Below are 25767 nucleotides of genomic sequence, written 5' to 3'. Positions count from 1 at the left end.
CATGCGGGTTCAGTAATTGTGGCACGCAAGCTCTAGAGCGCAGGCTCAGTAGTTGTGGCGCCACCAGGGAAGTCCCAGAATTTTTGTTATTTTACCTCCTTCGGACTATTCCTGACAAAATCTTTTGTTAGGAGGACGCAGGGCTTGGAGGTTTTCCCATTTTTATTGAAAAATATTTTTCAAAAAATAAGTATGGGGCTTCCCTGGTGGCGCAGTGGTTGGGAGTCCGCCTGCCGATGCGGGGGACGCAGGTTCGTGCCCCGGTCTGGGAGGATCCCGCGTGCCGCGGGGTGGCTGGGCCCGTGGCCCGTGGCCGCTGAGCCTGCGCGTCCGGAGCCTGTGCTCCGCGATGGGAGAGGCCACGGCAGTGAGAGGCCCGCGTACCGCAAAAAATAAATAAATAAATAAGTATGCCTCTTATTACTGTAGCACAGATATTTTCATTTTTCCTAAGCCCTTACATAGGCATAAGTAATTTTTCCATAGCAGTAATTTGTGTCCATGAACTCTGTCTTTTTTTTTAAGTCAAGCATTAAATAGGAATGGGCGTTCTTTGAGGGTCATACACTTAAAAGTGTTCCCCACAAGTTTGATTCTCTTGGTAGCTGCTGTGAAAGCTCAAAAGAAGGCTTCTTTTCTGCGCGTCTGCCTTAGGAAGATGTCTGTGTGTCCTGCGGGTTTATAGTTCTGCAGACTGTTCAGAAATTCATGTAGGACACCTGGATTTTTGAGATATTTCCAGGAAGGGGCTGTGTGTGTCTTGGCAGGTACGTGGCCTGGAACTTCCACGAGCCCCAGCCAGGACAGTACGAGTTCACTGGGGACCACGACGTGGAGCATTTCATTCAGCTGGCACATGAGCTGGGACTGCTGGTCATCCTGAGGCCTGGACCTTACATCTGTGCAGAGTGGGACATGGTGAGTGCGGCTTGACCTGCCCTGCCTGCCTGGTGTGCGGTCAGGCAGGGATCTGGAGGCAAGTGAACTAAAGCAGCGTTGGTAAGTCTCTAATTCCAGGTAACACGGGCCTGTGACTGAGCAAACCCAGTTGTCTTTTACCTTGAGCAGTGCCCAGGCAGAGAGGAGCAGGGAGGGGTCACAAGGCATGGGTCCTCCTCTTGGTGGTCACGTACAGAAGTCAGCTTCCTCATCTGTAAAAAGAAGTTCATGGTGTGGCCTCTGTCTGCCTCACAGGGTAGTTGTGAGGTTAAGTGGAGGAATCTGTAGAAAAGGCTTTGATTCTCAAAACATTGCATTCATGCCCAGTGATCTTATTTTTATTATGTTTACAATTTCTAATTGCCCTGAAAGTTACAACCCAGAAAGCCCAGCTCAAATACCCCTTCTCCATGACATTTTTCTTCTTTCCCCTCACTGCTAATAGTAGTAATTTCTGTCTCCCCTAAGACCTTATCATGGCCTCTTCTTCCTTTTTTTTTTTTTTTTTTTTTCCCCTCTCCTAGGGAGGATTACCTGCTTGGCTACTAGAGAACGAATCTATTGTTCTCCGTTCTAGTGATCCAGGTAAGTTGTTACAGATGTCGTAAGAGAATTTAAGAAAGCTTAGATAATTTATATCAAAAGAGTCAGGTATTTCGAAGGCTGGGGTACTCCTGGGCGAATGCTTGTGAAAGTTTAGCAAAAGTGTGAGCGTTCATCATGCTCTTCCAGGTACTGAATGTTTTAGGAAAGAAGGATTATTCGAACAGCTTGACCAGATCTCGCTGATACCCTGGGAACTCTTTGAGTTGGCACTGGGCCCTGTTTGCGGTTCACTGGCTGATTTTAATGCTTTCTCTGCCTCTGTTCTTAGAATACGACATGGCTGGTGCCGACTCCCAGCTAATCAGAATGGCAGGTGTAGTTTCTGCGGTGGTGTCACTGGATTTCTCAGTAGCTGCGGTGTCTTCAGTTCCTTTGTCTACTTTTACAGAGTTAGATAACTAAATGATAGATAAAATGATAGGTTTTTTTCTTGTCTAGCTGTAAACCCTGATCGATCTGCAGGTCCCATTTAGCTGCTGTTCTTTTTTTTTTTTTTAATTTTTATTGGAGTATAGTTGATTTACAATGTTGTGTTACTTTCTGCTGTACAGCAAAGTGAATCGGCTATACATATACATATCTCAACTCTTTTTTAGATTCATTTCCCATATAGGTCATTACAGAGAATTGAGTAGAGTTCTTAGCTGCATTTCTGTCTTCTGAAGGCTTCAGTTTCTCTTGGTGATGAAGCTGGTCATAAGAGCAGCTAACACTGATTAAATTTGCTGTGTAAAAGGCTAGTATATTATGTTCTATATGCATTTCCTTCTTAGTGTACTACCCTCACATTTTACGCTCTTAGTATATTAGTGTTTTTCCACATTTTATCTCAGTTAATCCTTACAGCAACTTTATGACCTATGTACTCTCTTATCCCCGTTTGACAATGTAAATGTATAATTGATTAGAACTTAATTTTAAAAAAACTCAACTGTGACAGAGAGGACACATCGCTCAGTCATTCAACAAACATTGGTGGATGCCTCCTGTGCTGCAGGCTTTTTGTCCTAATGGCAGGGGCAGATACCAGGCATACTGGTCCTTGTCCTTTCAGAGCTCCACTGAGGAGACAACTCTCGGGAGGACAACATTTTTTTTTTTTTTTTTTGCGGCATGCGGGCCTCTCACTGTTGTGGCCTCTCCCGTTGCGGAGCACAGGCTCGGGACGCGCAGGCTCAGCGGCCATGGCTCACGGGCCCAGCCGCTCCGCGGCATGTGGGATCTTCCCGGACCGGGGCACGAACCCGTGTCCCCTGCATCGGCAGGTGGACTCTCAACCACTGCGCCACCAGGGAAGCCCAGCAGGACAACTTTTAGCAGACTTTTAGTGCATGTAGTGCCCCCCCATTTCAGAAAGTGGTTGTTGAATCCAGTCTGTTCAATCTCTGCTGCCAGCCCCAGGGTAATAGGCTGTGTTGTGTCTCTTTGTAGAAAAAGGCGTGTGATGGTGTTAAACCTGGTTGTCTTCCAGATTACCTTGCAGCTGTGGACAAGTGGTTGGGAATCCTTCTGCCCAAGATGAGGCCCCTCCTCTATCAGAATGGAGGGCCGATTATAACAATGCAGGTAACTGCAGAGAGGAGCCTGGCCGGGTCAGGGGAGGTTTCCATCCATCCACATTATATATGGGAACGAAGCAGACATGAACCTCATATGTCTATTTCTTTCTTTTTGTTTTTCTTTTTAACTTTTAAAATTGAAGTATAGTTGATTTGCTATGTTGTGTTAGTTTCAGGTGTACAGCAAAGTGATTCAGTCATATACATATATACGAATATATATATTCTCTTCCAGCTTCTTTTCCACTCTAAGTTATTACAAGATATTGAATATAGTTCCCTGTGCTATACAGTAGGTCCTTGCTGTTTATCTTCATATGTCTATTTCTTTAAGAGGCAATGCCACAGATGGTGCTTTGATTTAAATTGCATTCTGGGGAGGCATTACCATTTTTGAATGCTTGCTGTGTGAGACTCTCTGCTGGATACCCTACAAATGCTATTCAGTTATTCCAACCACCATCTTCAAAGAGGTTAAGTGACTTGGCCAAGGTCACGCAGCTGGCAGGTGTTGCAGCCTGGCTCCTCTCCGGTGCCACGTTGCCTTCTGGCCACAGGGATGCAGCATGGACTGACCCACTTTGGCGTCTGCACTGCCTAGGCCGTCAGTTTCCATGGGTGTGGAAAGAGGATGCAGTGAATTGGGGCCACTGTGTTTTCTCTCCCACTTCCTGCCCTCACTTTCCTTCTTCCATGTGTTTTTCACTTTGCAGTGACTGGTAGATTGTGAGGTATATCACGTGGCAAGAACTTTTCAAGTGAAAAATAGGCACACTTGACCTGCGATGATTTTTGATGTTTGTAAAAATACTTAGGTAAAACAAAACCATGTCTGTTGGTCATTTACCAAGGATGCTCTGATTGCAAAGAATACGTTATGTAAAACTGGCTGCATCCCGGACCAGCAAGGGGGTGCGTGCGGTGCTCCCTAGGGGAGCGTGGGCCAGATTTCCTTCTTGTGAACAGCACTGTGGAGTGTTTGCAGGGACGGTCATTGTGGGGAGGGAGCCTGGCCATTTCCATGCCCTTCAGATATGAGAGGGCTGGGCTGGCCAGGGTGCCCTGCGTGGTGGAGAGAGGCCAGGCTGCTACTCCCAGAGGGGTGTACTGATAGCACTCACTGCCCCTCACCTGTCCTGAGTCTGTACCAGTTAAGCTTACAGGAGCCCATTTTCCTGTATGAAGATTTCAAGGCTGAAACTGGGTGTATCTGCATAGCTGGGTCTTCTTCCTTTCTCTTGATCTCAGGTTTTCCTCAATTTCCCTTGCTTTTTAGTCTCTGCTTCTGCCGAAATCACTTTCAATTTTTGCTGAGGACTTTCCTGTACCTTTTGGTTATTGAAATGCACCACAATGTCAACAAATATGAACTGTGCAAGGGAGAGCAAAGTTGATTGTCTTGGGGGGAATTTCCTCCTGTGTCCATCCCTGGCAACCTCAGATGACTTGAACTTGACCGTGGATCCTGCCGGAGGACTCAGCTTCCTTCCTCTCCCTTCCTCCCGTCACATCTCCACCTGCTAAAATCCCACCTAATCCTTTTGCCCCTTGATAATTAGGAGTGGGCGCCTTCCACCCACAAATTTGCTTCATCCAATTTGTGAGGTACTCATCATGAGGGATTAGCCCTGTTTATACCTGCTGTTTTGGAAGAGGAACAGCTGAAAACGTCTGCAGTGTTTTGTTGCTTTATCAAGGAGCTTACAGGGTGAGATAATTATTCTAGAACAAAGACCTGCAACCTGCAAACCTGGCCCTCTGCCTGTTTTTGTAAATAAAGGCCACTGGCACATGACCATGCCCGACCATTTATATATTGTCTGGGGCTGCTTGTGAACCACAATAGCATGGTTCAGTAGTTGAGACAGAGACATATGGCCAAAAAGCTCCAAATATTTACTCTCTGGCCCTTTATAGAAAAAGTTGGCAAACTCCTACTCTAGAAAAATCAGCTTTCCTCTGAGGCTAACTGCAACTTCGTCTATGAGTCTCAAGCCCTTTTCTGTGTGTTTCTCCTCTTACCTCCCCCGCCTCCACACACACCTCTGCTTTCCTCTCGTTGGCAATGATAGAGAACTTGACTGTATGCTTTATTGCCAGCTTTCTGAGCACTTACCAGGTGCCAGGTATTGTGCAAAAGCCCTATTCATGTATTGGCTCAGTGAATCCTCATACAACCCAGTGAGGTAGGTACACTCACCTCTTACAGGCAAAGAGACATTTGACGGGTGGAGCCACCTGGATAAGAAGAGGCAGAGCTGAGGTTTGCACAGGGACTCTTGGGCCTCTGATGCCTGTGACCGCAGCACGAAGCTGTCTTGCGAATGTTGAGCTTTTCTCTTTCTCTAAAAACCTAACCAAATTAGGTATATGCATTTATTACAATCCTGTTTAAACTACAGTCCTGTATTTTATCTTAATACAATGATGATAATGGATAAATAAGATTTGAAAGAGTAAGTGAAAATCAATGACATTGGCTTGGGGCGTGGCCAGAAAAGAACGAGAGGTGCAGAGGCTCTGGGCCGTCTTAGTTGCTAAAGCCGACCCTTAAATTTAGCTTTGAACTTCTTGGCAGCCAGATGATGAAGGAAGACACAGCCATTTAAGTAGCTCTTAATTAAAGAGGAGAAAAAAGAAAACGAGGGGGACAGTACCTTGCCAGTATTTGCAAAGCTTTTCTTAAGATTTATTTCAATTATTTCCAAAGGGACTTCTGAGGCACTAATCAGAGTATCAGGATCAGTCATCCAAGGGGAGTTTCCTGCTCTGTGTGAGTGGCAAACACCTTCTATTGCAGAATGGCTTCATGACCTGTGAAGCCCTTGATACTGGCCTACCACTACCTGTTTTGCTGCTTCTTTTTTTAAAAAATTTAATTTATTATTAGTATTTTTTTGGCTGCACCTCGCGGCATATGGGATCCTAGTTCCCCGACCAGGGATGGAACCCGCGTCCCCTGCACTGGAAGCGCAGTCTTAATCCCTGCACCTCCAGGGAAGTCCTTGTTTTGCTTCTTTTTAAAATTATTTATTTATTTATTTATTTTTGGCTGCATTGGGTCTTTGTTGCTGCACATAGGCTTTGTCTAGTTGCGGCGAGCAGGGGCTACCCTTCGTTGCAGAGCATAGGCTCTAGGTGCACAGGCTTCAGTAGTTGTGGCTTGCGGGTTCTAGAGCACAGGCTCAGTAGTTGTGGCACATGGGCTTAGTTGCTCCGCGACACGTGGGATCTTCCCGGACCAGGGCTTGAACCCGTGTCCCCTGCATTGGCAGGCAGATTCTTAACCACTGCGCCACCAGGGAAGCCCTGTTTTGCTTCTTGAACCCATAACATGAAAGTATAGTCAGAGGGATTCTCGCTGAGAAAACCATTGTGCGTTAAACCATTTGGGAGGAGGTGCTTTGCAGATGATGATGGTGGTGTCTAGTTCTTCTACATCACTCCCTACTCCCTTCCCACTCCCCGACTCTGTCCATAGGCTTCATGGAGCTACTAGCAATTTTGCCAACAGCATACTCCTTGCAGGAATACTCTCTACCTCTCCCGCTTCCCTGACCAGCGAGTGCCTTTCTGTCTAGAGCTGCCTCGGGCAATCCCTGCGGGGAAGCTTCCTTAACCATCTCTTCCAACCACTCTCAGACTGGGCACCTCGTTTCTGGAGGCTCACAGTTTCTTATGCTCATGTTCAAAGGCCACGTATCCCTAGGATCACAAAAATTTGTTTTGCGTTGTGTGCAGGTAGAAATTGTTATGTGTGGGAAGTTTTTAAATTTTTGTAAAATTGTGAAGTATACCACACACACATTAATGTGCAATAATGAAGCATTATGACAAGAACAGCTACAGAATGACCACCAAGATGGAAAATGGTACGTGGCCAGGACCCTGGAAGCTTCCCAGGTGTCCTTCTTCATCACACCCCACTTCTTCTCACTGTTCTGACTTTCGTAGCCGTCAGCTTCTTGCTTTTCTTTACACTTTTACCGATTATGTGCACACCAAGACTTGATAGTTTGGTTTTGACTGATTTCGATTTTCTATTCGGGAAATTGTATCGTGTGTATTTTTCAGTGTCATGCTTCTTTCACCAACCTCTATACCTCTAAGATTCTTTGGTGTATTGGATTTTCTGGTGTATCTGGTGTATTGGAAATAAATGAAGGTCATTCATTTTATTGCTTTAGAGCAATGTTGCTTAACCTTTTTTTCATTGTTGCCCATTAAAGATCCTCTCTAGACATATTTTTCTAATTGCCCCCCATGAAATTTTAATACCTGAGATATACTGTATAATTGTACATATATCTATACTTTATATGAAAAATAAGGTTTTTTTTTTTTAAATCCTATAAAAATCAGCTCCCACCTCCTTGGGGATGCTCTCCACCTCATTGAGAATGGACACTTCAGAGCAGGGGTTACCACCCTCAGCACTATTGTCATTGTACCCAGTGATTCTTTGTGGTGGAGGCTGACAATGCAGGATCTCTAGCAACATCCTTTGGCCTCTACCCACTGAATTAACAGATGATTTTTCTTCATTTTTTAATATTTCTGCCATGGAAAGTTATTATTTATGTAATGTTTAAAGTATCGGTTACGTATTATAGGGGACACTATCACTACAACCTGAAAACTAACACATTGGTTGTTTTCCTTATTTCTGGGAGGTATTAGAAGGTAGGTTTTTATGCTAAGTTGCTTTTTGGAAAATGAGTTTTGAGGACTGAGTGTAGGAGATATTTGGGGATATTACTAAGCCTTGTCATCTCAGAGATATGCAGGTAGTTTCTCTAAACAAAAGCTTGCCTTCGGACGTTGGAGTCTCCTGATTTCTTTCCCCTCCTCTCTTTAAATTTGCAGGTTGAAAATGAATATGGCAGCTACTATACCTGTGATTACAACTACCTGCGTTTCCTGCAGAAGCGTTTCCACTACCACCTGGGTGAGGACGTGCTTCTGTTCACCACGGACGGGGCGCATGAGAGCTTCCTGAAGTGCGGGGCACTGCAGGGGCTCTATGCCACCGTGGACTTCGGAGCAGGTTGGTGTCTACAGTCACAGAAACCCAGCTGAGCAGGCAGGTTTGGGCTTTTTACTCCATCGGTCATTCTAGACAGCTGTTGTTCAAGTGGCAAGGGCATATCGAGTGAGATTTCCCAGATTTTCCTGTATCTGGTAACGGGTAAAATAGAACACCTGATATTGCACCCCTCCATTGCAGAGATCATTTTATGTCAGCTGAGCTGGCCCTTAGGTCAGGAGCTCCATTTCCAGCCCTGGCGGAGCTGGCTGCAGCCTGGAGTCCTGTTCTCTTAGGGGCTGCCTGCCAGGAGCAGTTCCAGGTTGAGGAGCTCCACCTTTCAGGCTCTGTCTGGGATGTGCTGCTCTTCCCTGCTCGCCCTGTCCCCCGAGTCGTGGCTGGATGCTCGGGCTGGGTCGTGGCCATCGTGAACTCTGAGGCCGGTCCTGGGTTTCGGGGAACTTACCTGGTACTTCCATTTTCTTTCTACATAAACTCATAAGGCTGGGAACTGTGATGGGCCGGAGGTGGTTTGGCGGATGCTACGAAAAATTGTCTTCCTGATGCATTAGTGCTGTGTAAGCTGCTGAGGTTCCACACATGAAAGGAGGGCTGGGATGCTTCGGGCTGTATGACATTAAGAAATCTTCATGTAGGTTGAGAGCAGCTTTCATAAAGGGCATGGCAGCTAAATGCAGTGTGTGATCCTGGACTTTTTTTTTCCGTGTTTTTTTTTTTTCCTTTGTTGTTGTTATGAAGGACATTATTGAGACAATTGAAGTCTTTGAATAAAGCCTTTAGATTAGATAATAGTATTCTATCCATGTTAATTTCCTGTTTTTTATCATTGAGTTCTGTTTATTTAAAGAATGCCCTTGCCCTTAGGGGATACACACTGAAGTATCTAGGGGTAAGGGGCCATTCTGTCTGCAAATTATTCTCAAATGACTCAGAAAAAAATATGTATATTCATATAGAGAGGGAAAACCTGATGAATGTGGTAAAATGTTAACAATTGGGGAACCTGGGTGAAGGGAAGATGAGTTCTTTGTACTATTCTCACAGCTTTTCTGTAAATTTGAAATTATTTCAAAATGAAAAGTTACTGCCCTGCCCAAAAAGACCAGCTCTTCAAGTAGCATAAGGATCCCGCTGTTCTCCCATCTGAGGGATGAGACACATACCCAGCGTTGCCTTCTTTTGAGAAGGATGTACAGAAAACTGAAGTTGCATTTTTAAAAAGATTCTTCTACCCTACCAACAAGGAAGTAACTGGCTCTGAGTGAATTGAGTGTTTCTAGAAACATGGTACGTTGCTCAGAGCATTTGGCGATGAAATAACTCATCTACAAAGAGCTGCACAGGAAGTGGCATGCTGGTTTCGTCCTGCTTTGGCACACTTCCCAACACAGTGATGAAAAAGCACAGTATTTTTCTGTTGGGAGGAACAAATTGAAGATTATTATGAGTTAGTTGTAAGCATTATTTGTATGTAGGGTGACAGCACATACAAATAATGCTTCTTCTGTGGGTTCAAGGACAGACACTCAAGACCAGTGTGCCTGAGGCAGGTGGGGCTGTGGTAGCTTTATTCATTTGTGTGCAAGAGGGGCAGTGCCTGGGGTCAGATCCCAGGAGAGGCGCCTGAGAGCAGCATTTAAAGATCTGGAAGCTACTGAATGCTTAATAGTGAGAAATTTACAGCCATAAAATAAATGAGATTCCATTCTTTCTTGATCAGCACATTCCCTCCTGAAAGCTGGCCTTACAGAGAAGCCCAAGGCTTGTCCAAGAGCAGGGGGGTTTTGGAGACTTGGCTGGTGTCCCTTTCACGCTGGGACACCCACTGCGGGAACTGGACTGTGCAGTGTGGGGTCAGGGTGTCCTCTGCTCTGGCTGGGAAGCACTGTGCGTGTTCACTGATGTAAAGCAGCCCATTACCTCTCTGGGGAGAAACCCCTTCTCTCTTTAGAGGTGGAGGGGAGAACAGAGTCATGGGAAGCAAGATGAGATACAGGCATCCTAATGGAATATTTCAGAAGAAAAAATTGAGTTCACGAGTGGTCTGGAATGACAGAGAGAGAGAGAGAGAGAGAGAGAGAGAGAGAGAGACCAGCCGTGTGTCCAGGTGCCGGGGACACAGGAAGCACAAAGCCTGTGCCGTGATCTCCCAAAGGAAAGCAGTCAGGAGAGGCCCGAGCACTGTTCACAGAGGAAGCATCATTCTGTGGTCCCCACGGTCCGTCAAATGGATGGCCTGAGTCCTCACCTAAAGCTAGCTTGGAGGTGTGCAAGCCCCTGGGGGTGTGGGGAAGGGCGGGGGCCTCAGGCGCAAGTCCTACGAAGGAGTCTTTTTATTTAACTTCTTGTCATTCCCATGGCTGACCGTTCTTCTCCCTCTCATTTTTCAGGTGTCAACGTCACAGCTGCTTTCCTAATCCAGAGGAAGAGTGAACCCAAAGGACCCTTGGTAAGAATCAGGCGTGAGGCCTGGGGAGACTGTTTGCTTGTACTAACTTCATTACCGCTGCTGGGAGAGAGCGATTAACTGCTGCGGAGGGTGGGAATGGATCCTTGGTTTCTCTGAGTCTGAGGTCAGCAGCTGATGGGAGTGTAGAGACCCCCTTCTGGACACATGGGAAACAGCAGAAGCAGTGCTGCTACTTGACACTGAGGCCCTGCACTGGAGGGGGGCAGAATGGGGACCGAAGTGAACATCCCGCCTCCGTCAGGCTCTGCGCTTTTGCATACCTCATCGTATTTGGTCATCGTGCCAGCTCTCATAGGTAGTATCATTGTCTCCATTTTCAGTGAAACTCAGAGGCCATGTCACTTGCCCAGGGTCGTACAGCTGGTGAGTGGCAGGGCCAGGATCTGTGTTCAGGTCTGTGTTTCTTGAAAGCTCTTTGTGACAGAGCTTCTCCACCTTTAGTGTGCTTACAAATCACGTGGGACTCTTGCTAAAACGCAAACGTTGATCTGTTGGGTCTGGGAGGGGATTGAGATTCTGCATTTCTGACAAGCAACCAGGTGACACGGGGAGGTAGGGTTGCTGACCACTCTGGGAGCCGCGGGGCTCTGTGATGTGCTGTGTAGGCACCTGGGAGGTGGAGACGGAGGCCAGGTCCTGGCAGGTGTGCTCAGCCCATCAATGATGCAGCCCTCTCTGTGCTTCCCTTCTCCTTGCAGTTGTGGCAGTTGTCCTTGTCACTTGGCCCCGTGTAAGGGGGAATATCCTGTGCCTTCCGTGCAGCAAGTCAGGCTGCCCCGCCTGTGTACCCACCTTTGTACAAAGCAGCCTTTTCTGAACCTGGTCTCTGCTTCGTGAGCCATGCAGAACCCGAGTTCCCAGACTCCGGGTGGAGCTATTTCCTGGAGTCTGAGACAAGAAGTCCCCAGAACACGTCCAGATTTCTCTTTCCTTCTAAGATCAAGGGCTTGGCAGGGTCATGCCCAACAGAAACATGAAGCGCTTGGGGCCTGCCTGGCAGAATATTTGGACAAGTCTACCTCACTTTAAGTCAACCTGAGATCTGAAAATCTAGATTCACACAAAGGGTGAATTTGGAGCTAGTTATTTTATAAACATTTTGTCATCTGATTCTTTTGCCCAACAAACTTTCCTACCATATTCAAACTGAGGATTGGTTAACAAGATTTTGATGCAGGTACAACTTTTCAGGGACACCTGTATTGTTCACACCTGAGACCTGAGTTTAGGCAATGCTATATGGGATGTCCTCATTGGTCCCCCAGCTCCAGGTAAAGTAGTGAATGTCAGCTCCTCTCCCCACCTGTTCCTCGGTAGAGAACCTAGGGCAGTAGTTACTGAGAAGCCCAGCATGTAAAGGTCTTAAGTCTATCCTAAGCTCCATATTCCTTTCTCTTTTCAGGTCAATTCTGAATTCTACACTGGCTGGTTAGACCATTGGGGCCAACCTCACTCAACAGTCAAGACTAAAACGGTGGCTTCCTCCCTTCACGATATTCTCTCCCGAGGGGCCAGTGTGAACATGTGAGTGTTATTTTTCAGAGGGGAGGCTGTTCTCCGTAGCTGTGGGCTCATGGTGAAGTACTGTCTGTTCTCTTGTTTCCTTGTAGGTACATGTTTATAGGTGGCACGAATTTTGCCTATTGGAATGGTAAGAGCAATTTAACATCTGTTTGTAGAATCTAATCCTAAAATGTTTTTGGTGCTTGATTTTTGGAGGGGTGTGCCTATGGACAATTGTTATTTTCTATTTTTGCTTGCTTTCTCCCAAATTTTCTAATATATAAAATTGCATATATAATTTTAAAAATAATTTTTCTTTTGTTTATTAAGAAGAGGAGAGAAATGTTGAATTTACTTTTCTATTGAGAACTGATTTAAAAAAATTGAGTATCCAGGTGTTATGAAATAATCAATGTTATATAAATGAGGAACTGCATTTGATGATTATAAATTACCCTTCTATACTTGTTTGAGATGCTCACAAATTACTTGTTCTTTTAAAATTTAATTCAGAATTTTCATTTAATTTACAAAAGTGTTATAGAATCATAGAAATGGAATATTTTTCTTATGTAAATACGAATCTTTCAAAGTTTTCTTTTCTTTTTTTATTTTATTGAAGTATAGTTGATTTACAGTGTTGTGGTAGTTTCAGATGTACAGCAAAGTGATTCAGATATAGATAGATATAAATATATAGATATGTATTGTTTTTCAGATTCTTTTCCCTAATAGGTTATTGTAAAATATTGAGTATAGTTCTCTGGCTATACAGTAGGTCAAAAAATCATTCTTCCTTAAAAAAAAATTTAAGAGACATAACTTGTACATTTAGAAGCTATTGTTTTAAATCAAGCTAGTCGGGCAGATCATAGTCTCTGGCTATAACTTACTTGTTCGTATATTCTGGTCTTTTTCTTCTCTTTTTTTTTTTAAAAAAACACTTTGTTTTGTTGAGATATAATTCACATACCATAAGATTCATGATTTGGGGAATTTCCTGGCTGTCCAGTGGTTAGGACTCTGCGCTCTCACTGCCGAAGGCCTGGGTTTGATCCTTGGTCGGGAAACTAAGACCCCACAAGCCACATGGTGTGGCCCCCCAAAAAAATAAATAAATTCATGATTTTAAAGTACACGATTCAGTGGTGTTTAGTTTATCACAAACTTGTGCAGCCATTATCACCATCTAATTCCAGAACATTTTCATTACCTCGTACCCAAGAAATGCCCCACTTTCCCTCCTCCCAGCCCCTGGCAACCACTAGTCTACTCTCTGTCTTTATGGATTTGCCTATTCTGGACATTTCATACGAAGGGAGCCATACAGTTTGTGGTCTTTTGTGTTTGGCTTCTTTCATTCAGCATAATCTTCTCAAGGTTCATCTATATTGTACTGTGTATCAGGACTTCGTTCCTTTTTATTGCTGAATAATATTCTATTGTGTGGATATACCACATTTTGTTTATCCATTCATCAACTGATGGACATTTGGGATGTTCCCTCTTTTGGGCCATTATGCATAATGTTCCTGTGAACGTTATTACCTATGTGTAATATTACCTATGTGTAAGTATTTGTTTGAACCCCTGTTTCAGTTCTTTTGGCTGTACACCTAGGAGTGGGATTGCTGGTTCATATGGTAACTAACTCTATACTTAGAGTTAGAGGAACTGCCACAGTGTTGTCTAAAGCAGCTGCACCATTTTACATTCCTATATGGCCTATATGGTCATTTTTTTTTTAGTAGGAAAAATTATGGTAAAATTCTCTTCATTGCCATTGACTTTTGCAAAGACAAACCATCCTATATTGCTTTTCTCTAAACCTCATTCCCCACATCTCTCCACATCTGCATTTTCCTCTAGGAGTCATTGAGGATGCTTTACAGTTGAGTTTTGGAAGCCTAATTGGACCTCAGTCTCCTGGTGTTAGTAATTGGACACTATCAGCTCTTAATGAAGTTTCTTCTTCAAACTGCTATCTTTTGTGCAGGGCAGGATGGTCAAGGAGAAGACTTTGGTTAAAGTATTATTAATATTATTTTTAGAGCCAAAAAATGGAGATAATGCAAAGTTCAAATGTCATTTCTTAAAAGATAGTAGAGTGCCAAGGTTGGTAATTGAAGTTAGATCAGCCCTGTGTCTGTCTTCCCCTTAGAAACACTTCAGATTTTGTGATGCCTTTTGCATTCAGAAAGTAGGGATTCCTCCTAGCTTCCATCCATGGAACCAAGACCAGTCACCAATCCAGGAATAAAGGCTGATATTGTTTGAAACTTTACAGTTCATGAAACAATTTTCTATATCCTATTATTTTATTGAAAACAATACATTCTTTTTTTTAATATATATTTATTTATTTATTTATTTTTGGCTGCATTGGGTCTTCGTCGTTGGGTCTTAGTTGCTGCGCACGGGCTTTCCCCAGTTGCGGCAAGCGGGGCCTACTCTTTGTTGCGGTGCACGGGCTTCTCATTGTGGTGGCCTCTCCCGCTGCAGACCTTGAGCTCTAGGCGTGTGGGCTTCAGTAGTTGTGGCATGCAGACTCAGTAGTTGTGGCTCGTGGGCTGTAGGGCGCAGGTCCAGTAGTTGTGGCACACTAGCTTAGTTGCTCCACGGCATATGGGATCTTCCCAGACCAGGGATCAAACCGGTGTCCCCTGCATTGGCAGGCAGATTCTCAACCACTGCGCCACCAGGGAAGTCCCAATACATTCTTTTTTAAAATTTACGTATAATAACTGATTCACTTTGCTGTACACCTGAAGCTAATACAACATTGTAAATCAACTATACTCCAATAAAAATTTTTAAAATAAATAAATAAAATTTACATGTATAAAACTACCACTGAGAAGTTGTCCTTAATCCTGTCCCTTGCCCCTGACCCTGCCATAAACAATACAAGGCTCTTTTCTGCCTCTGTTTTCCCATTTAGTCCTCATAGCAGTCTCATCTGGGCTGGGGATTATGGACCCACTTTACAGATAAGAAAAGCAGGGTACCAAAAAAGTCCACAAGATTCCCATTCAGTTGGCAGAGAGTAGAGCCTAGGCTCAAACTCAGGCCTTGGAAAGCTGGTCACTGCTCTTTGGATAACTCCTTGCAGCCTGAAGCCTGTGTTTCCAACCCCCAAACCAGTCCCTCTGTGTTTGCTGGCCTCTCTCTCCTGCCCTGTTGCCTGGTCTCTTTGCAGGAGTTGGGCGAGGGGGTGAGCAGTCTGTGCTTTTGGCTGCAGTTCTTCGGGCCAGCTTCCCAGAGGACAGCATGGGAGAAAACCTCAGGTTTTCTGGCTCAGGTGCTCACTGCGTTCCTGCCCACAATAGCTGCCCATGCTGTGCAGATAGGCGCCCACTCTGTGCTCATGTATCCGCACGGGAGCCAGGCTGTCCTCTCCTCCTCACACACCCTGCAAAGCTGAGGAGCGGTACATCCTGCCAGTTCTCTTGTCTTCCTACCTCACACTCCCCAGCGTGGCCAGAGGAGGCTGAAGTCAGCACTGTTTCCCTAGGACACTGCCCTGTGGGAATCTGAAACATCCAGAGGAAGATTCTGCTGGTAGAACTGCACACACTTAGTTTTCCAGTCTGTCCTGTAACCCGTTGGCCAACTTCCCAGCCTGGGTTCCCTTGGCCCGTAAAGTATGTTTCTGGGTGTTCACGCTTGTTGACACTCCTTCACAGAGCTCCTTCTCATGCATGGCTCTGCAGGGGCCTTGGGTAAACAAGGCCATGACTACCACTAGGATGCCCTTGGTCTAGTCGAGCGAGGTCGCTGCCACACTGAGTGAGAGGAGGGACCATAAAGGAGAAGGTGAGCTCCTTGCAGCAAGGGATGTGGTTTTTCTTTTCTTTGCATCTCACAGCAAAGGATGTGTTTTAACATAGGTGTTCCCAGAGGCAGGAGAGTAAAAGTAATATGACTGGATCAATTCAATTGGTGGAGTGGCCCAGGTCTTTCAAAATGTAGATTCTGTGCATTGAACAGATTAGACAGTCTTTGGGGGATGACCTGATCCTTGGCCTCCCTCATCTGTCAACCCCGCCACCAGTAGGATCACCCAGGAGGGCTCCATCATTCGTGAGCTGTGGGATCACTCCAAGGAATTTGTTACTAAATCATAGTGAACTGTCAGATTTTGTGCCTCATTTACTTAAAAATTAGATTGGATGTAAGATTATCCTAAAATAACTTTATTCTTTCACACACTTGCACTGCAAAACGCTCTCTGGAGTAGAAGAGAAAGGGGTGGCATGGAGCCTTGCTGGTCTGCAAAAGGCAGCGTCAGTTTCACCTGGGAGGCTTGCTTAGAAATGCAGAGTCTCAGGTCTGACCCTATCCCTGCTGAGTCAGAATCCCAGGTTGGGCTAAGGAGTGTGTTTTAATGAGCTCTCCACGTGACTCTCAGGCCAGGGCAAGTTGTACTGACACAGGGTCACTGCCCAAATTTGCAGAGTCTCCTATCTGTGAATATCACCTGTGACAAGGCTGGGGCCCACTGGTCTAGACTGTGCCCCTTGGACAATAATTGCAACGCTGTTTGCTTTTTGCATCCACAGTATTGCCATTATTTATTAGTCTCTGTGGCGGGTCACGTTCCCTGGGAAACGTACTCTGAGACTGCCTGGCACAAGTTTATTGGGGTGTGCTCCCAGCGGCAACATCAGAGTCAGGATTGGGCAGAAGGAGAAGCTGGGCAGTGATGCAGTCTCAAAAGTGGCTCAGCTGATTCTAGAGGGAGCTCTGGAGCTGCGATGGCCCTTTGAGGCAAGGGGACTGGGCTTTTATATCCCTGCACTGGTCAATCTTTGGATGTGGGCAATCCCAGAAGGGGTGTAATCTTGGGCAAGGCGGCCCAGCAGATGTCAAGGACCAGAGAGGGGCACATCTGAGAGCCGTCTTCAGCAAGCACTCCTGGTAACTGGGGGAATGAGTGAGTCAATGTGAGAGGCACACCACAGCACCCCCCCAACTCTTTGCAGACATTACAAACGCCCAAGGTTACACTTGACTTTCAGTGGGCTGATGTGTGTCTGCAGTCATCTCCCAGTTTGTTTGGTCTGATAGCCCCTTAGTTGTTTGCTGCTGATCCTGGGCCCAGAAAACTGGTGTGTCCACCATGGACCTTTTCTCAGCCACACATGAGGTGATGAACAAGATCACGGCTGCAGGGTTAACAGTCAGACGTGTGAGTCATGCCATAAGTCTTGCTGTTGCTGGTTGTGAGATGTCCAGGGGGGTTGTGGGGAGCTTCAGAGGCCCTGCTTGTCCAGTGACAGGGCTGTCTGCTGGGGTCGCTGAGAGAGTGGATGGGGAGGGTGCTCTGTATGCTCTAAGAGCTTGGCGAGGGCCACTTGCAGGAAGAAACTCGTTTCTCTAAACCTTGCCTCCTGAGGGCCACCTCTGTGTCACTTAACAGTTGACTCTAATGTGTTCCTTATTTTCTCCCTCCACAATGCCAAGCCATGAATCCCAAAGAACTTTTCCCAGGGGAAGGCCTTCCGTAGTAGTTAGTGGCACGGTTTTGTCTTGCAGGGGCCAACATGCCCTACCAAGCACAGCCCACCAGCTACGACTACGATGCCCCCCTGAGCGAGGCCGGGGACCTCAGTGAGAAGTATTTTGCTGTGCGGGATGTTATTCAGCAGGTGAGTGCTTTGTACGGGCTGCAGGGGCTGGTCTGGGCCAGAGCCTGCCCGGGACTCACAATGCGCTGTAGACAACTTCCTGGAGCCTTTGTGTTTAAAAGGACGGATGAAGGGAAGCATGAGCAAGACTTGGCCTTGAGTCTTTGTCCCACCCGATTAAGAGTGAGCCTGAGGGCTTCCCTGGTGGCGCAGTGGTTGAGAGCCCGCCTGCCGGTGCAGGGGACACGGGTTCGTGCCCTGGTCCGGGAGGATCCCACATACCGCGGAACGGCTGGGCCGGTGAGCCATGGCCGCTGAGCCTGCACTTCCGGAGCCTGTGCTCCGCAACGGGAGAGGCCACAACAGTGAGAGGCCCGCGTACCGCAAAAAAAAAAAAAGTGAGCCTGTCAGCAAGGTGCTCCACAGTACGTTGTAAGGATTAAAAAGAACACAGGTAAGGCCTCCGGTACAGCCCTGACACATCTGTTGTCCAGTAAGCGGTGGCCATTTATACTATTATTCATACTAAACAGAAGAAGATGTGTGTCCACATAAGTAGCTGAAGTACGCAGGAAAGAAAATCCGTGGGCATTCTGAACACGGTACAAATGTGAGCTGTCAGCAATGCTTCATTTTTCTATTTGGGGCAAGTGATTTGCTGTTTCCTCCGGGCCTGACACCTGAATGCTTAGTCCTTGCTAACGTTGTGACCTTTGAGGCATCTAACGCACCCAGGTGGGGTTTCCTGTCTCTGTGTGGCTTTAAAAAAAAACCCACAGTTTTTCTGCTCAGTCACCTGAGTTTTGAAGTTAAAAAACAAAGATTTTCTGCCTATAAATGGTATGGACTTTTTTTTTTCCTGTTAGTTTTAAGTATGCTGTAGTCTCCGTTTAAGCCTGTGTTAGTTATATTATGAAAAATTTTAAACATATTGAAAAATATGATCTATACTTAACTACTCTTAGAGTTTGTCCATTTGATCTACGTTTCCAGATGTGTGGTTAAAATGTTGCTCGTGTGATTTTTATTGTGGGTTTAATCTCTGTAGAATTTAGAGCGATGACTCCCAAGTTCTGTCTTGTACGTTTGTTCTCTGTTTCAGAGCTCTCTATTCCTATCTTTATTATTTCCTTCCTTTATTTGAAGCTTAGCTTTTTAAACTGGGCTTTCTTCTTTTCTTTTCTAATATAAATACTCAAGTCTATACATTTCCTTCAAGTACTGCTATGGTACCATATCATAAGTTTTGATATGTAATATATTTATTATTGTTTGCTTTTAAACATGCCTATTTTGATTTCTCTTTGACCCTTCAGACGTTCAGAAGTGAGTTTTTAAATTATGAAACATAAATATTTTTCTAGTCTGTTGGTTTCTCACATATTTGCATTGTGGTTGGAGAATGTAGTGTGCATGATACCAATCCCTTGAAGTTTCTTGAACCTCTCGGTAGAGCCTGGCCTATACCAATATGAACAAATATACTGTGTATTCTCGAAAAGACTTCATGTTTTATAATTGTTGGCTATAATCTGTATATGTGTTCATTAGATTAAGCTTATTAATGGTTCTGCTGATATCTTTGATATCCTTCCTAAATTTTTTGGTCAGTTTATTGTATTAGTTATTGAGAGAGTTGTGTTTATGTATTTCTTCTTGTAGTTCTGTCAGTTTTTGAGGCCATGTTATTAGTATGTAGATTGAGAATTAGGTCTTTTAGTATCATTATATGGAAGTCATCTATCTCTGATAATGCTTTTTGCCTTAAAGTCTGTTTTGTCTGATACTAATACTACCTGCATTCTTTTGGTTAGTATTTATCTCGTATACCTTTCACAATGCTTTAATTTCAACCTTTTTATATCCTTTTTAGAAAAACACGTGTCCCGAAACAGACTCAATGGACGTAGAGAACAGACTTATGTTCTTTGCTTCTGATTTTTTAAGAAAATAATACATCACAGATAAAGCTGGGTTTATTTCCTGTTTCTTCTCCTCCCTCCTCAGAGGGAGGAGGAGGAATAGTATTTATCTTTCACACACATTTTTGGGATTTTTTTACCACAAATGCATGCATCCACATACACTATATTTAATTTTTTTGTCTCTTTAAATTGTACATGAATATTCCATTGTACTTCCCTTTTTAAGTTACTGATTTCTTTGATTTTATTGTAGTGCCTGTGGACTTATTTCTTTTACAGTCTGTTGCCTCATCTCACAAACCACTTCAGGTTTGTTTATTTTTAAACAGATTTATTTAGATATAAATCACATACCATAGACTTCATCCATTTAAAGTACACAATTCAGTGGGTTTTGTATGTTAATTTTTTTAAATTGTGATAAAATATATATAACAAAATTTGTCATTTTAACCATTTTTAAGTGTACAATTCAGTGGCATTAATTACATTCATAATGTTGTGTAACCATCGCCATTATCTATTTACAAAATCTTTTCATCCACCCAGACAGAAACGCTAACTATTATGCAATAACTCCCCATTTCCCCCTCCTTTCAGCCACCGGAAAGCGCTAGTCTACCTTCTGCCTCTGTGAATTTGCATATTGTAGATGTTTCACAAAAGTGGAACCATACAATATTTTCCTTTTGTGTCTGACTTATTTCACTTAGCATAATGTTTTCAAGGTTCATGTTATAGCATGTATCAGAAGTTCATTTCTTTTCATGGGTGAATAATACTTCATTGTATACATACAGACAGCCCTCCATATCTGTGGATCCCACATCCGCAGACTCAACCCACTACAGATTGAAAATATTTAAAAAAAAAAAAAAATTACAGGAAGTTCCAAAAAGCAAAACTTGAGTCTGTTGCACGCGGGCAATTTTTCACATAACATTTACATTGTATTTACGACTATTTACATAGCATTTACACTGTATTAGGTATTATAAGTAATGCAGAGCTGATGTGAAATATATGAGAGAATGTGCACGGAACATATGCAGATGTACTCAAGTCCCTTGAGCTTCCTGGAATGTTGGTATCTGTGGGGGTCCTGAAATCAATACTCTGCAGATACAGAGGGACGACTTGTATACCACAGTTTGTTTATCCACCCCATTCGTCTCTTGATGAACACTTGGGTTGTTTCCATCTTTTGGCTATTTCGAATGATACTACATTGAACATTGGGGCACAAGTATCTGTTCAAGTCCCTGCTTTCGATTCCTTTGGGTATATACCTCTCAGTAGTGTTGCTGGCAGGTTTATTTTTTTAATTTTTTTTATTTTTTGCGCTACGCCGGCCTCTCACTGTTGTGGCCTCTCCCGTTGCGGAGCACAGGCTCCGGACGCGCAGGCTCAGCGGCCATGGCTCACGGGCCCAGCCGCTCCGCGGCATGTGGGATCTTTCCGGACCGGGGCACGAACCCGTGTCCCCTGCATCAGCAGGCGGACTCTCAACCACTGCGCCACCAGGGAAGCCCGTGGCAGGTTTATTTTTAGAATCATTTGCCTTCTGAAATAATGAGCTTTTCTATGCTTAACATAGAAAAACAATCCAAGTCAAATTTAAAAGCAGATATTTACATGTGCTTTTCTTGCACAAAACATCATCTAATCTTTGGCCTCATCATAACCTCACGTTTTTATTCTCCCATATATTTAGCTACTTCTTTCTGCCCCCTCCCCCAACCCCTGCAACCCCTCACATCTTCTTGATCTTCCCTGGCTCTTAGGATTGATGGCTGTTAGAGTCTTTCACCATCACCCTCCATAGCCCTCTCTGCTGCTGTTCAAGGGCGCCTGCTCCACAATCCACCGGCCTGGACCATTCTGCTGTCACACTCTGGCCCTGAAACCAGGCAGGAGGACTGTGAACTTCAGTGTGGACTGGCTGGAACAGGGATTTGTACTTCCAACCTCAACTGGACCTTTAATTATCTGCACTTCTCTATTTACATCCTGGTCTTTTCTCCCCATCTAGTGGGAACCAGCACTGCCATGCTTTCTCCTTAAGGTATAGGTGATGCTATCTCCTCCTTCACCAAGAACATTAATGCTGCTGAATACACCATGTGACATAGTCAGATATACATTTCAGAAAGGGTACTGAGTGAGGCACCAAAAGCGAATGTATATTTAAATGAGTAAAAAAAAAAAATCATTACAAACTTACCGTTACCAGGGGATAAGTGAGGGGAGGGATAAATTGGGAGATTGGGATTGACATATACACACTACTGTATATAAAATAGATAACTAATAAGAACCTGCTGTATGGCACAGGGAGCTCTACTCAATACTCTGTAATGGCCTATATGGGAAAAGAATCTAAAAAGAAAAAAGAGTGGATATATGTATATGTATAACTGATTCACTTTGCTGTACACCTGAAATTAACACAATATTAATCAACTATACCCCAACAAAAATTGTTTAAAAATCATTACAAGTTTTAAATTTTTTAAATTAAAATAATTGCAAACATCACAAAACTTAAGAACATATTTTGGCTTTATTAACTGAAACACCTCTGCCATCCTTCTTCCCTTATATTCTTTTGGCTGCATGCTGTTTTATTGTCTCTTCGGATGATAACAATGTTTGTAATCTTCTTCTCTAGAGAGACTGGCAATCTCTCTCAAGTGTGACTGATTGAAATTTGTTTTTTAGTATTGATAGTTTAGAAAAACAGGAAAGCTTCACATTTTGTTACTGATAGCGTTATATGAATATTTAGGATTGTTATCTAAACTGGGGAGATCTCTCTCAATTCTTTCATGCGTGAGCTGTAATATTTGGAAGAAATTTCTGTAGACAGGTCCTGGCCCCATAACATTTTTTTTTAACATCTTTATTGGAGTATAACTGCTTTACAATGGTGTGTTAGTTTCTGCTTTATAACAAAGTGAATCAGTTATACATATACATATATCCCCATATCTCTTCCCTCTTGCATCTCCCTCCCTCCCACCCTCCCTATCCCACCCCTCTAGGTGGTCACAAAGCACCGAGCTGATCACCCTGTGCTATGCGGCTGCTTCCCACTAGCTATCTATTTTACATTTGGTAGTGTATATATGTCCATGCCACTCTCTCACTTTGTCCCATCTTACCCTTCCCCCTCCCCATGTCCTCAAGTCCATTCTCTAGTAGGTCTGCGTCTTTATTCCCGTCTTGCCCCTAGGTTCTTCATGACCATTTTTGTTTGTTTGTTTTTTAGATTCCATATATATGTGTTAGCATACGGTATTTGTTTTTCTCTTTCTAACTTACTTCACTCTGTATGACAGACTCTAGGTCCATCCACCTCACTACAAATAACTCAATTTCGTTTCTTTTTATGGCTGAGTAATATTCCATTGTATATATGTGCCACATCTTCTTTATCCATTCATCTGTCGATGGACACTTAGGTTGCTTCCATGACCTGGCTATGGTAAATAGAGCTGCAGTGAACATTGTGGTACATGACTCTTTTTGAATTATGGTTTTCTCAGGGTATATGCCCAGTAGTGGGATTGCTGGGTCGTATGGTAGTCCTATTTTTAGTTTTTGAAGGAACCTCCATACTGTTCTCCATAGTGGCTGTATCAATTTACATTCCCACCAACAGTGCAAGACGGTTCCCTTTTCTCCACACTCTTTCCAGCATTTATTGTTTGTAGATTTTTTGATGATCTGGCCCCATAACATTTTAAACCCTGTTTCCCCTCCACAACCCACATATTTCTGGAACTGGATGCCTTAGAGCACAATCATATTGCGAGTCAGCATAATCTGTTAGCAATAATTTACCTCCTCATAGGAGTGACAGTGAACCTTGTAAATATATTCTGTGCCCAAATTAAATAAATCCCCACCTCAGCTCTCCTTTGTTTGAATCTCAAAGATGCCTGTAGCCACTCTAAAGCCTCCTGACCCAAGAGGATGTTTAACACAGGAAAGCTGGAGCAGAAAGAGGCGAGGGTCTTAGCCTTTTGTGGTTAAATTGCATTACTTCTGCAAATTTTACAAAAACCTATGACCATGAGAACGCACTGCTAGGACCCTCCCTTGGGGCACTTCTGGATGCAGAAGATGAGTTCAGCAGCTGCTGCAGTAACCTAGGAGTTAGATGATGGCAGGGCCAACGGGGAGTGGAGAGGAAGCAGTTGATTTGAAAAATATTCAGGAGGTAAAACTGGTGGAATTTGGCAACTGGCTGAATGCCGGTGTGAGGAAGAATGAGGAGTCATTGATTTGTCCAGGTTACAACCTTGGTTGGATAACTAGATTGGTATTGGGGTCAGCAGCTAACATTGAGGGTTGCAGAGAAGGCACAGGTGGGAAGGGGGAGGGAGAAGCAAGTTGAGCTCAGGATGCCTCTGAGGACATCCAGGTGGAGGTGTCTGTCTGGCAAGCACCTCACTTAAGAATGAGAAGCTCCAGGAAGAATCCGTTTGGCACGGATTCTGCACTCATTGTGGAGGTGGAGGCTGAAGTCCAGGAGAGGTTGAGATTGCACGCAGAAGCTGAGTGAGAAGGGCAGCGGGCCAAGCAAAAGACAAACCCAGAGGATCCCAAGCATTTAACCAGTGGCCACAGTAAAATGAACCCATGAAGGAGACAGAGTCTTCAGAAATTAATGTAATTCAGTAGCTTATGATACATTGCAGCTTAAGATGTGGTCATCTTTCCCCACTTCTCTTTTTTGATATTTCAGGTTTGGAAGAGAGAAATGAACGACTTTAAAAGTGAGCTCTTTCTTATGAGCCTTTGTAGATGTTCACTTCGATGGTTTGTTAGATGGTATTCAAAGTATTTGTCTGCATCGAGGAAAAGAAATGGGATCATAAATACTCCCATATATAGCTCTTTCTGCCTCTTTCCTTCACCAAAGACTTAAAAAGTCGAATGGGTCTCTTCTTTAGTTCATCTCAAGAGTAAGCTGGGTGGAGATGGACAGTCTCTTTCACTGACATGGACTCCCAGAGATGGGAATTTCCCAGCAGACTGCATAAGCTTGTGCTCAGCGGTGAAGACTCCAGGCAGCCCTTACACAGGACTCTTCAAGGCGTGACAAAGTTCGTGACATTTGCATTTTTAAATGTATTCTCTTTGGTGTGGGTAAAACTCAACCAGACGTGGTTAACACCTTGACCTCGAGGATGAAGCGTAATACCATAGGGTAGCGACCTCCTCCTTGGTAGCAATTCCTGAGAGGGGCAGTGGTGAGTTTATTTTTGTATGCTTTTGAATGAATTTCAGACCGATTTTTTAAAGAGTTTTGTTCCAATTCTTTATAGGGATTCCATCAAAGATGAGTCCAGCTGACTTTCTGAAGATGGGTCATTCTGCAGAAATTAAGTTGTAGTTGAGGACCTTGATGACTGGAGGGGATCTCGGAATTCCATGAGGGTGGTAGTGAAGCTGGGCGGGGACTGGACATGAGAGAATGGCCATCGTGATTTTCAGTACCTCAGAAGCTTAATGAAGTTTGAAACTTGACCCAGGACCAGTCTACACTGGCTGATTGATAGTCCTTCTTGGTTTATGGCTGGAATGACATTAGCTCAATGGGTAGACACAGCTGTCTCTTGATGATCCATGTTGCTGGTGGACACAGTGTTTACGTCTGATAATTAAGGATTTCGATGTGAATATTACTTAATGAATGTTAGTCTTTTTTAAAAAAATTTATTGAAGTATAGTTGATTTACAACGTTGTGTTAATTTCTGCTACAGCAGAAGTGACTCGGTTATACATATATATATATATTCTTTTTCATATTCTTTTCCATTATGGTTTATCACAAGATATTGAATATAGTTCCCTATGCTATACAGTAGGACCTTGTTGTTTATCCTTCCTATATATAATAGTTTGCATCTGCTAATCCAAATAGATAGTCTTTTAAAGCGTCACCTGTACTCTTGTGGCATTAGTCTATTCATTTCCTACAGACCTGGTTTTTCTAGTCTGTCTTCCAGAGTGGTTTCTCTGAAATGCTGATCTGGTCAGGATGCCTTCCATGACTCTGCCCCTGTTTTCGTCAAG

General features: G+C 44.0%; 1 protein-coding gene across 2 annotated transcripts in view; it reads left to right on the top strand.

Annotated features, from left to right (window-relative positions):
• The window catches only part of GLB1 (galactosidase beta 1), an 88758-nt gene that overhangs the window by 24127 nt on the left and 38864 nt on the right, over window positions 1–25767 (top strand). For both annotated transcript variants that reach the window (XM_019946911.3, XM_073810952.1), the window contains exons 3-10: window positions 768–918; window positions 1464–1524; window positions 3017–3111; window positions 7971–8151; window positions 10542–10600; window positions 12024–12145; window positions 12232–12272; window positions 17663–17775. In XM_019946911.3, coding sequence (XP_019802470.2) covers window positions 768–918; window positions 1464–1524; window positions 3017–3111; window positions 7971–8151; window positions 10542–10600; window positions 12024–12145; window positions 12232–12272; window positions 17663–17775 — 823 coding nt within the window. The remainder of the gene's footprint in view (window positions 1–767; window positions 919–1463; window positions 1525–3016; window positions 3112–7970; window positions 8152–10541; window positions 10601–12023; window positions 12146–12231; window positions 12273–17662; window positions 17776–25767) is intronic.

The sequence above is a fragment of the Tursiops truncatus genome, chromosome 10 (assembly GCF_011762595.2).
Source record: "Tursiops truncatus isolate mTurTru1 chromosome 10, mTurTru1.mat.Y, whole genome shotgun sequence".
NCBI classification, from domain to species: domain Eukaryota; kingdom Metazoa; phylum Chordata; class Mammalia; order Artiodactyla; family Delphinidae; genus Tursiops; species Tursiops truncatus.
The sequence above is the reverse complement of the archived record's forward strand: the minus strand, read 5'-3'. Positions and strand labels throughout refer to the sequence as shown.